This window comes from Misgurnus anguillicaudatus, chromosome 17 (genome assembly GCF_027580225.2).
Source record: "Misgurnus anguillicaudatus chromosome 17, ASM2758022v2, whole genome shotgun sequence".
Lineage (NCBI taxonomy): Eukaryota > Metazoa > Chordata > Actinopteri > Cypriniformes > Cobitidae > Misgurnus > Misgurnus anguillicaudatus.
In genome coordinates, this window is record NC_073353.2 from 29,418,772 (window position 1) to 29,431,948 (window position 13,177).

The window sequence follows — 13,177 nt, forward strand, 5'->3', positions numbered from 1 at the left end:
GTTTAATTACACAGAATTCATGATAAATTAATGTATTTCATAAAATGTCATAAAACTGGGGCCCCCCTGGCACCATCTCGCGGCCCCCAGTTTGAAAACCACTGAAATAAAGAACATGTTCCATGAAGATATTTTGTTAATTTCCTAACGTAAAGATATAAGTTTTATTTATTTATTATTAGTAATATGGGTTGCTAATGATTTCATTTACTTTAAAGGCAGTTTTCTCAATATTTTGCTTTTTTGCACCCTCAGATTCCAGATTTTTAAATAGTTGTATCTTGGCCAAATATCAAACAATACATCAACAGAAGGCTAATTTATTCAGCTTTTAGATGATATTTAAATCTTAATTTCATATAAAAGACCCCTATGACTGGTTTTGTGGTGCAGGGTCACACATTTCCTATAGATAGGTTTTCCATCTCCAATACTTTCTTTGAATTGCTGGGTGTCAAAGTTCTCCAGTACGGAAGTACCACTAGCATGTGTTTCCCACCCCCACTTTCATGCATTTTCCATGATGGAGGATGTTTCACCACGACTGCTATCTGCTTTCTAATTTGGTACAGGGTGAAGAGAATAATTTCCTCTCGTCCCTCAACTGCACAGACGCCATCTGTGTTATCCGGCATGGTGCATCTCAAACTCTTGAATATTCATCTCTTCTCCTCATCTGATTAAATTAGTCCCCAATCAGTTTGCGAGTGTAATGATTCTGTATTTGACAATGCAGTTTTATTAGGATAATCACAGTTTGTCACAGCCCCTCTCTCTGCTGTGTTAACAGAGTAACGGATGTGACATGGGCTTCCTCGATTGTTTTGGTGCTGTATTTAGTTATGAATAATAGAGTACTGCCTCATGAATGCATAATCAGAGAGATGTTTGCCAGTATATCTATACGATTTTAATTGAAAATTAGCACGGCTATTAATCAACATACTGTATTTTGGGCCTAGAAATCCCTCAGACGCTGGTGAATCTGCAGAACGCTCCTTTACCGTGTACGGAGGTGGCTGCAGATTGAAACAAATGACGTTTTAATTGAACAGCCTGTCTCCCCCAGCTCTCCGAAGAAAAACCAAGCGGCTGCGAGGTTTATTAACTTGCCTTTGTGTTCGTGTTTGAAATATGAGCATGTGAAGTTGAGGTCACTTACATTTGACTTTGCCTAATTTAGAACATCCTACAGGCTTGAAAGAAAGGTGGTCGGGAAAAATATGGTTGGGGATTATTCCTGGTCAAGATAAGTGGAAAATGGTATTCTTTTGTAAGGTGAATTATTATTATTATTAGTGGAAGTGTGCGTTGGCTAATAAATCAGACTAGCGAGCGACATCCCTCATAAAACGACCACCTTAATTGCGACATCATTTTTTCCTATGAAGTCTAACTGAAAGCCATTGAATAACCTCATCCTGGATGTTTTCAGTGGCGTAGGATCAGAGCCCTACGGAAACTGGGACTCCGGAGATTTGTAAGAGGTCCTGTCACATGAGCCATAAATCCCGCGCTAAGTGGCTGTGTTGCAGTTATGGTAATTGATACCAATGTAGTTAAGGTGCAATGTGACATATTCACAGTGTGCGAGATGGAAGTCGATGTTTCACTTAGACGTGTTTTATGTGTTCGTGTGGCTTCTCAAGCAGATGAGGGTCACCTATGTGCCTCATGAATCTTTAAACAGCTGCTTGGTGCAGCCCTGTCAATAGATATCTCTGAGGCTTTGGCTCTCTATCTACTTCTCTCTCTCTCTCTCTCTCTCTCTCTCTCTCTCTCTCTCTCTCTCTCTCTCTCTGTTTACTGTATGGAGTAATGCCTTCAATTCAACAAATTTGCATATGTGGCTACTTCCAGAGAGTGTGGATGCAGTGTTTATCAGGGGATATGGCTCTCCAAAATAGTATTTTTCTGAAATAACTTTTCTGTACATGAGATTATTTTTAGGATATGTGTAGGTAAATTGACTGTTAATTCTGGTGTTATTTGCAATGTTTATGTTTTAATCGGGCAGGATAATGGATTTATAAAAAAACGTTAAGGTGAGTGTGTCTGCTGTTTCTGTTAATGACACGGTTATAAATAAAGTTTTTTTGACATTCAGCTACAGAGTCAGCGTTATTTCTCTAAATAAGTTTAGGTAACATAAAACCAGCAAATTATTGCATGCACATACGGTACAAATTATGATTATTTATTTAGATTTCAGAATGAGCACGTTTGTCATTAATACTAAATATGCTGCGGTCTGTCTGCTGATCTGATACTGTAATGAAGATGAATGTATAATAACTGATTAAAAACTAAAATGTACAGCTTTCAGTAAATAACTATGTACATGCTTAGGACGTTTGTGTTGTAATAATGTACAGGGTAACTTCAGATATAAAAACAAAGACTAGTAAAGTGATGTTTTATCATTAAAATCTAATCGCGTCCATTGATTTAATAGAATGTTTGGGTATACCAACATGGCAGCGAGATGGCTTCACAGTTGTGACGTCATGCGCAATCCAGTCATTTATATAGATCAGTGAATATAACTCGTTTTAACAAACATGTCTTACTAAAAACACTACTGGTGTCCATTTTGAGGCAAAACAAAGGGCCCTCATGTATTTGTCAGTGCAAGTTGTTTTCAGTTTGGACAGCTCTTACATTTATTTTAGTCTAGGACTAGTTTAATCCGTGTGGGAAACCGCTTCTAAGTGTTATATGTTGTTTGGTATGGCTGCTTATTGATTATAATTTAACAACAGTCAAGTTTTTAATTCAATTAATTCAGCATTTCCCTGAACTTCAAATAACCTCTAAATCAAACCATGTATGTTTCTGCTTTTGAACCGATTATTGAAGTTGTTTGTTTTCGTTGCATTGCAGAAATGCATTTTACAGTAAGACAAACAATGTCTTTATCCCACTAATTACGTTAAGACTCATTATGATCAAAGAATGAGAACCCTATACCCTTTGTATTATTTTGCCTAGAAAACAACAGGAAGCAAATGGTGCTGAAGGAAGGGTTTTTTTTACCACAAAATTAAATCAAATTAAGGCTGCAGTGCATTTTAAGCCAAATTCAATCAAGTGAATTGTTTCCCATTTTAATTTGCATCCTTCAAAGCTTGGCAAATTAAAAGAAGTGCACAACATTTGTCTGAACCATATAAAAAGTGTTTGAGTAATTGTTAATGGGAAAATATAATGATATTGACATTGTAGATATTTAAAATTGTACAACTTTGTCTAATCCGATTGTAAACACAGAGGAAACTGTATCGCTCAGATGTTCTGCTTTCATTGCTCATGTGCATTGAGTACTCAGTTATGTTTCAGCTTTTCTTAGAAGTTTCTCATAAAATTTCTGAGAAGAAATAAAAATAGTTAAAGAAGCTGTATGTAGATGTTTGACTGTACAACTGTAAAAAAACACTATATATATTTTTTTTGCAGATATGTATAAAACATGTCAACTTCACATTTCTGTTATTTTTTTAAACAATGCAGGGGCGGCACAGTGGGTAGCTCTGTTGCCTCACAGCAAGAAGGTCCCCAGTTTTTACCCACGGCTGGGTCAGGTGGCCTTTCTGTGTGGAGTTTACATGGTTTCCTCCCACAGGCCAAAAACATGCAGTTAGTTAAATTGGAGATGCCAAATTGTCCCTTCCCCAACCTGTGTCTGGATTAACTTGTTTGAATAAACTTGTGTATGGATTAACCTGTTCTCGCCATGAATATATCCATAGATGCTGGAATGGTGTAAAGAATAAATAAAGAAAGAAAAACAATGCTATGGCCAGTTATATAATTTTTAAGTTACGGGAAGGAATGTTTGTTTTTGTTTTGGTCTCTGTGATCCTGCCAGTTATCACGGTTGCTTAAAGTGACACCATGTAATTTTTCCACCTTCATAATAAATTTTCAAGACCCTTGTGGTAGTACATCGACTTTAAATAGGTTGAATGACATGTCTACCATAGCCTGACGGGGTCTGTATCACTTTTACTCGTATTTTAAAACTTAGGGTTTCTGGTACTGTAGTAACCAGAGCACCAAAAAAAACTACAAAATTTGACTGCTTTACGGCATACGTCACTTCCTCCACACAATTAGTTTTTAACGTGAATTTTGCTGGAGGCTACTTAAGGAATGTAGAGAGCAACTTCTATTATGTGACTCCGTGGCACAGTCTTTAGTGTCACGGACCTATAACACAGGCGACCCGGGTTCGATTCCCCTTTAAGGCAATTTTTTATATAAACTCACGATCTTGATTCATACATAAATGTGATCTTCTTTATAAATGACGGCGATTATCTTGCTTATAGTTCGCTGTATTCAGATGCTGTGTTCATGTATTTACCTTTCTTTTACTGTGTCTATGGTATTTACATTACAATCCAGGATGCTACAGCAGTCAAACTTGCTCACAGTGTAAAACCAAACCCTATTCATTCACCAATCAGATCCGAGCGTTTCTCTCTTCTCTCTTCCTCATTTGCTGCGTTCCGCTGTCACTCGCGTGACATATTACAAAGCGGCAGACTTTAGGTCTGCTTGGATCACATCGGTTTACTTGGATTTGGAGCGACAATTTTCACACAAAAGAGAGGAAAAACGAGCGCCATTGCGGAAAATCCTGGTGGCGACGGAGAGAGAGACGATGCAACAATATTTGTTTTGAAAAAGGCAAGGAAATATTTCTGGTCGTTTCTCAATTTGAAGGCTGCAGCCTCCGGAGGTCAAATATGGAGGCTAAATACGTCATCAAGCCTGGTTTATTAAGGTAAACTGAGCATTACATTCGCAAGTCATAAGCATACTGCAACAATTTACGATTAACTAAGTACAATAGTCAACTTTATAATTGTTAATATTGTGAAATAAGACAGTCTTGATGACGTATACAGCTTAGAAATACGACATTCGGAGGCTGCAACCTTCAGATTGAGAAATGGCTTCTGCCACGACGAATTCCTCATCAGAAAGTTGTAACATGACTGCGTTTCTCCCTGTTGTCTTAAAATGTTGATCGTTTAGCGTTTTAAATGTTTAGTTTTTAGTTTAGTTTTAAGGTTGGCCAGTTCCTTTCCTTTGCGACAGTGCTGCGGCGCTTGTGGCCTCTAGAGGCGCTAGGCGTGAAAAATACATGTCTAGCACCCCCTAGTGGCTAAAAAGTTTCATGGTGTGCCTTTAAATGAGTTTGCAATGGGCCATAAATGCAACCGGTGGAGGCAACCTCCGAAATGAGCCACAGATTGAGGTATAAATATCCATGGGTTTGTAATTTGCGATCATCATAAATGTTACAAACATAATATTTAGGTTTCTGGCAAACTGAGAGGGGGCGGAAAATAAACTGTCGGCAGTAAAAGCCCCTTTAAAAAAAGGATGATTGTTTGGTACATACAGTAAAAAGATTGTGTTTAGCTTAACCATAAGAATTTGAATTTGGTAAATATAAATTGACTTTATATTAAAGGTGCAATGTGTAACTTTTTGAATGATCTCTTGACAGAAATGCAATAAAATATACATAACTATATTATCAGGGGTGTATAAAGACCTTACATAATTAACTGTTATGTTTTTATTACCTTAGAATGAGTCATTTTTATCCACATACACCGAGGGTCCCCTTACATGGAAGTTGCCATTTTGTACTGCCATGTTTCCACAGAAGCCCTTAACGGACAAACTTTTTTACTAAGTTGTCTCCAACAATGACATGTTTGTCCTGTGGTGGCTGCTGTAGCTTTTCTATGCGTTTCAAAAGTGAGGGATGAGCCTTGGACTGAGCCGTTGGTTGCAATTTGCAACATCACCACTAGATGCCACTAAAATTTACAAACTGCACCTTTAAAGTCTTAGGGCCCTATTTAAATGATCTAAGCACACTGTCTAAAGCGCACATTGCACAGTCTAAACGGGCATGTCCGAATACACTTTTGCTAATTTACTGACAGGAAAAATGGTCTGTGCGCCAAGCACAGAGTCTAAAAGGGTTGTTCCTATTCTCGTAATGAGTAATGGGTGTGTTTTGGGCGTAACATGCAAAAAAAACAATGAGCCTCAGCTCTCATACGTTTTTAAAAGCTAGTTGCGCTGGTGCCATGCCTAATCCCTATTTAGATGGCGGAATTTGTAAATTGAAAAACTAAGTGGAGGAAGAAGACCACCAGTTTAAGATTGATGTTAAAAAATTGCGTTTTCATGTGTATTGAAATTGTTATTTTTTGTATTAAAACATTTAAAAGTTGTTTTCTTTCAGCTCTTTACGCCTTCTAATGTCTCATCATCGGTCACCATTTATTTATTTATTTAAGAAATTCAATAATAAACTTTTACATTTTAATCTTTTAATTGTTCATATTTCAAAACGCTTGTGTGGTGCTGTGCATCCATCTGTGTAATAAGCAAACGTGTTTTGTCATCCGTTTATAGGCGCATATTACTAAGGCACTCATTAAATAACAAAAACAGTCTATTTTAGTTGCCTCAAAATACAACAATGCGCCAACAATGCGCCTGAACACACCTCGTTTTCAGACCAGAACGCCCATGGGTGCAAAATTGGCCACAAATGCATTTGCTATGAAAACAACGTGGCGCTAAACATGAAAATGACAATTGCGTGGGTTGAAACTAGCAAAAGACAATTGCATTAGGGCCCTTAGACTTTGGTGTCAGAAAAAAAGTTGTTACTGGGACGGTACCTTTTAAAAAAGATCCTACTATGTACCATTTATTGTATAGATATATACCTTTGGGGTACCATTATGCCCCTTTTTGTATTTTTTTTTCTGAGAGTGCAGATCTGAGCACATTTTAGACATTGTTGAGATGCTTTCTAAAACTCTAGCAGACACGATTTGAGGAATGGTGTCTTTTTTTCTGGAGAAACATCTGAAAAGCAATAGACTTTAAGGATTTTTTGCTTACCTTATAATCTTGGTGCTGTCTGAAAGAAACCATCGAGGTCTCATTTGCTTCTTCTTTCCTATAGGAAACTATATCAAGATGTTTCTAAACTGTCTTTTTCTCCTATTTTTTAGGTAAGGTGGAGGTAATAGTCAGATGTCCACTCAATCACATACAGTGCATCGGGACAAGAAAGTGCATTCACTTCAACAAACTCTGCAATGGGGCAAAAGACTGCGAAGATGGTTTCGACGAAGGAGTGCACTGTAGAGGTGAGTTGGCAGCTGCTTTATCTACAGTATTTTGTCAACTGATAGTATACATAAATGCTGATTTTTAAAAGATAGTATTGACAGATTAATGCCTCATATCTTTATGGGTCATTAAGGGAGAACAGGTGAATAGAGCCGCGGGTATGATGTTGGACACAATCGTTTCTTGTTTGTAATCATCCAGGACATAATAACAAGCAGGTTTAGCCACCTGGATTCTGTGATATAACAATACAGACTCAGCAGTTGGCTTTGGGTGGATGCCCGTTAGCGGAGGCGACACACCTCAGGCCGGCCAAAAGCGTGACCTTTGTTGAACTGGTAGTTGTGACACCCACCTGGATGGCACAGAGAGCAACCGATCCTGGCCTTTGATACAATGCCTGCCTGAAAACAGGCCAATGTCCCATATGAGCCACAGCAGAGTATTATGTCAGGTGGATCTGTAGGGTTAGAGCCAAAAAATGTGTCTAAGACAGAGAGAAATATAACTTAAGCAGATGATATTAGACTTGACTGTATATCTAAATGGCATATAAAAGACTGATGTTTTTTCTCAGGGCTTGTAAGTGAATTTAGTATACCCATCACAACCAATAAGTGCACATTTGGGGTTGAATTTATTGCTGTATTGGAAAGCATTTACTAACACTACAATAAGTTTGTATTTGTTAACACTAGATGCAAATGCTTGAGCTAACACAAACTAACAATGAGCAATTTCGTTTTTCGGCATTTATTATTCATTGTTAATGTTTCTCGATGCCAATTGTTCACGTTAGTTCACAGTGCATTAATTTATGTTAACAGCTACAAGTTTTAATTTTAATAATGTACAATGCAAAAATGAACATCAACAAAGACTTGATAAATGCTGTAAAAGATTTGAAGAGCTCGTTGCAAAACGAGATAACCACCGTTTTTTTAATTGTTCAGAAATCTAATTTTTTGGTTGTGCATTCCAATTAATTTCAATGCAACTGCAGTTGGTTTGTTTTGATTTAAACCTTCATAACTTTAAAAATACAGCTAAGTAGCACCATAAAACAAAATAATAACATGATAACATAATAATAAACATGTTTTGACAAAAACGAAACTCTTCATTTGTTCATTGTTAGTTCATGTTAGCAAAGGGATAGTTCACCCAAAAATGAAATAGGAAAAATTATACTATGGAAGTGAATGGGGCTCATGAATGGTTTGGTTACACAAATTCCCCCTTAATATCTTTCTTCGTGTTCATCAGAACATTGAAATTTATACAGGTTTGTAACAACATGACAGTTAGTAAACGATGACAGAATTTTCATTTTTGGCTGAAGTATCCTTTTAACAAATGCAACTTTATTGTAAAGTCTTAGGGGCCAGTCACAACAAAAGCGTTTATGGCAGTTGCAGGCGCCTTTTTTGAATGATATTCTATGGGCAGGGCGCGTTTGCGCGCTGTTTATGCGCACCGAGCGCCTTGCGTTTTTTTGCTGCCTGCCGCGTACACGTTTTTGAAGGAGCGCTGAGAGCGGAGAAGCGCCCGACGTCATTCGCGTCTTTGCATTGTCCAATCGAATGAGGGGAGAGGTGGGCCTTACGTTGTGATGAGTGAAGTTTACAGTTGCTTTGAAGAACCGGACTCGCACTCGCTCACTCTCTCCTGCGTGTTTATGCATCTCTCACCCTCAAACAAGGTCAGAGCAAGCGCCCTCTTTTAAAAATTTCTGCTAATATGACAGTTAACAGCAACAGAGCACTCACGCTTCAATATTTGATTGACAAGACAGCTGACTCGGTGGTTGCTTAGCAATACGAAAAGCCGCGTCGCACTGCTCTTTTTCTTAAAAAGGCAGTGTGTCGCGCATTGCGTTTGCAAGCGTTTAAAGCGCTTTTGGTGTGACTGGCCCCCTTACTCTGCATTTTATCAGTGCTAAAAATGTAAGAATGATTTGTCAGTAAATTACAAACTGTTTGCTACAGGTTTCTGCAGGTGATATATGATCTTCTGTTTTTTTGCACATCACTTTTTGCCACCACATTAGCTCATTCCCTGTCTCATTGCCAAACTTAACTTTTCAAGTTTATCTACCCTGAAGCAATGTACAACCTCGAACACCTTTCACTAGCGGAAGTACCAATCACCTTCAAGCACATGGAATGAGATTGGTCTAGTTCAGTGGGCAGAAAGATTAGGGTTTTGGCACGACAGGATCGGAGATAAAGAGAGAGCCGTTTGCAGCCTGAAGTGATGTATCACATGAAAGTTATCCTTGGGTGTTGGGAAGCATTAGGAGACATTAGGTTCATTGTTCTCCTTCCTTCATTTGTTTGTTTTTAGATACAGCTAATTAAGCAATGAGTGCCTCGGGCAATAAATCCTGTTTTCGCACTTCGAAAAAGACACAGTGTGCAGATTTCCACAGCACCATTTGCTCCACTGAAGTCTTGCCGTAAATGTTTCCACTTTCCAACTTCTTCAGTCTGTTTTTCTTGCATGCAGCATTGTGTAAAATAAGTTTTTAAAGCAACACTAAAGAGTTTTTTTTTACCTTAAATTCCGAAAAAGTTTCAGTCGTTCATCCACTCGAAACGGGGTGAACGGCACTTTCACATTCGCTTTGCAGCCCTCTATCGGCCAAAAACGCACGAAGGGCCCTATTTTAACGATCTAAGCGCATTGTCTAAAGCGCACAGCGCAACGTCTAAATGGGCGTGTCCGAATCCACTTTTGCTAATTTAACGACGGGAAAAATGTTTTTTGCGCCGAGCGCATGGTCGAAAAGGGTAGGTCCTATTGTAATGGGAGTATTTTGGGCGTAACGTGCAGTAAACCAATGAGAGTCACAGCTCTCATTCCCTTTAAAGCAAGTTGCGCTGGCGCTATGTCTAATCCCTATTTAGATGACGAACTTTGTAAACTGAAAAACTAAGCGGAGGAAGAAGATCCCCAGTTTAAGATTAATGTTAAAAAAAATGTGTTGTTTTTCACTTGTATTGAAATTGTTATTTTTTTATTAAAACCTTTAAAACCCGTTTTCTTTTAGTCATGGAAGTAAAAAGCAGGCTTGTAATTGCTTTAAATGTATGGCTATCCACTATCATCAAAAAATAATTTACAAGTATGTAAGAAAATGTTTGTACTCTAAAAATACTTTATTTGTAACAAACAGGAGATAAAGAATTTACAAACAGCTCTCCTCACGTTTCAGCACTTTGGACAGCGTTTTTTTTAGCAAAAAGTTTTTTTAAGCATTACATAAAAATGTTTCTCATCTCACCATATCCACAGGTAAAGAGTCATCATATACAATAAATCCGTGAGGTAGCATTAAAAAAAAACATTTAAAAACAGACGCATTTGTTCAAAGCAAAGCATTTATTTACTTACCAGGCTGCAGGTGAAGCAGCTCTTTGCGCCTTCTAACGTCTCATAATCAGTCCTCATTTATGCAATTTAAGAGACTCAATAATAATCTTTTACATTCAATCCTTTAATCTTTCATATTTAAAAGCATTTTTGTGCTGCTGCGCATTCATGTACTTTGTGATAAGCAAACCCGCGTTGTCCTCCCGTTTATAGGCGCATTTTACTAATGCGCTCTTTAAATAACATAAAACACATTGCGCCATTGACTTTAGACTTTAGACCAGGTTTTTGTTGGTCAATGGCGTAGTCTATTTTAGTTGCCTCAAAATAGCAACGCGCCAACAATGCGCCTGAACACACCTCATTTTCAGACCAGAACCAGCAAAAGGGGGCGCAAATGCATTTGCTATTTAAACAACGCGGCGCTAAACGTGAAAATTAGGGTGAAAACTAGCGAAAGACACTTGCGTCGCGCATTGCGCTGCATTGCGCCGGGTGTAAGATAGAGCCCGAAGTTTCCAACCGTCGAGTTCGAGTGAAAACTACAAAAACTTGCTTTACCGTAGACCTACAATCCAATCAGAGCCAGCTTTGCTGCAGTAGGCTAAATTATTTATGACAGTGGTAATGGACTTTTCCGCTTCCAACCTGTAGGGGGAGCAAAGAGCAAAAACTCTTTAGTGTTGCTTTAAAGATTAAAATTTTCACAAGTAGTGGCACCTAATTCCGATCAGTTTGTTTTAGAAGCATGATGGGCATGACCAAGGGTGTAGATTTGGTTTAAACAATGAGAGTGTGGGTTTCCTGTTGAATGTTTTTGTAATCACTGTACAATAATTGGGGGGATTGATCGTTTTGATTATTTCCTGAACCCTACCACCTCTGGAAACTACACATCAACCCATAGCGTGAGGTTGGCATTATCTGTTAGCCAGACAGTGTCAGACAAATTGTTTCACTCCTGCTGCAGCCATGTTACAGCAGCGGAGTCCTTGATTATTACGCCTGAATAAGAGTATAGTTTCCAGCCACATCGCCCAGAAAATCGCAACTCTTAATTTTCCGTCGGTCTTAGAACACGATGTAACTACAGAAGAGTCAAGTTTTAAATAGGAAAAATAATGAAACTCTTTGCTTATTTTTAGAGCTATGCTAATGCTCTAATCAGATTCAATGGATTATGCTAAGCTTTGCTAAAAGTGGTACCACCAGACCCAGAGATCAGCTGAATGGATTCCAAAACGATAAAAATCTAATGTTTAACTCTAGGGGAGCTGGAAAATGAGCATATTTTAAAAAAAGTGGAGTTTCACTTTAAAGATGCATAATTTCTAAACTACCAAATTGAATTGCGAAAAATCCGGCAGCTGTGACAACAAGTGACAATGTTTACAGTCATGGCGCACTCGGGAATTCAGCTTATAAATGTCTGCACACATCAAACTAAAATATCAAATATTTTTGTAATGTTTTTGCAGCTTGTGTGCGAGTAAAATTACATTAGCCATAACACCTCATTCAGTGATTTGTGATGATGTGCAAGACGTAGAGATTAACTGGCCGATGTTGAAAGTCTAGACACGGACAGGTGTTTGGCGTTTTGAAGGGCTGCTGTGTTTTTGTTGGTGATTTAACCGTGTGCTGAAGTAAGCAACAGACTATACTTCATCAAAGAGGCTAATTGAATGAGTAAGTGCTGGCCACTGAGGAGTTCGGCATGTGGACGTTCGGCATGTGTTACCACTCATACACCTGCAGACGGGAGGAAATGAGGTCACCGCAGAGAAGTTGGAGCGTAGCAGCTGGGTCTCAGTTGAAACTTTCCCTCCGCCCCTCATAATGAATATACATAATGAATCCCAGGAGAGCCTTACGGAAAGCTGTGCCCATATGGAGGACTAAGATGGCTTTCTTCTTTACCTTCATGGACTTTAGCAATGCTTTATTTTAATGATTGTCCTTCAGCGGAAAGTAGATTTTCATAGATGCCATGAATTTTTTTTCTCTTTTCAACCACCTGGGTGCCTTTTATTTTATTGTGCGAAATTTCACTTCTCTCAGCCTGCATTGAGTCTCGACAGGTGGGGAAGAAAAGAGGGCACATTTGAATTTAGGACCGTAGAAAAGCTCCTAGGTTCAATTGTCTAAAGTTTCTCACAAGCTGTGAGAGACTCTGTGCCCAAAGGGTTTGGTCAAAGTGTTGTGGTTGCATCTGCTTAGTCACTAAAACTTTATTGTCTGTTTATAAAAAACAGACAAATAAAGTGTAGTATGCATGTTATTTGTTTATAGGGGCACTTAGAAGGACAGAAATGCAAAACAATATACATAACTATATTTTAGTGGTGTATAATAATGAACTGTATTGTTTTTATAACTCTAGAATGAGACGTTTTAATCTACGTACACTTCTACATGAAAGTCACTATTCTGCACTGCCATGCCCTAAATGGACAAACTGATTGTCTCAGACGATGACATGTTTGTCCTGTGGCGGGCACCGTAGCATATATGCGTTTCAAAAGGGAGGGGTGAGCTGTGGACTGAGCTGTTGGTTGCAATTTGCAATCTCTCCACGAGATTAGAATCTACACAGGACACCTTTAACTCAAAAATTAGTTTT

General features: G+C 38.4%; 1 protein-coding gene across 5 annotated transcripts in view; it reads left to right on the forward strand.

Moving 5' to 3' along the window:
• Positions 1-13,177, forward strand: part of lrp1bb (low density lipoprotein receptor-related protein 1Bb) — a 392,748-nt gene that overhangs the window by 124,274 nt on the left and 255,297 nt on the right. For all 5 annotated transcript variants that reach the window (XR_008647172.2, XM_055216546.2, XM_055216547.2 and 2 more), the window contains one exon: positions 7,059-7,196. Coding sequence is in view for 4 of the 5 variants with exons in the window: in XM_055216546.2 (XP_055072521.2) it covers positions 7,059-7,196 (138 nt within the window). In the remaining variant the exon portion in view is untranslated. The remainder of the gene's footprint in view (positions 1-7,058; positions 7,197-13,177) is intronic.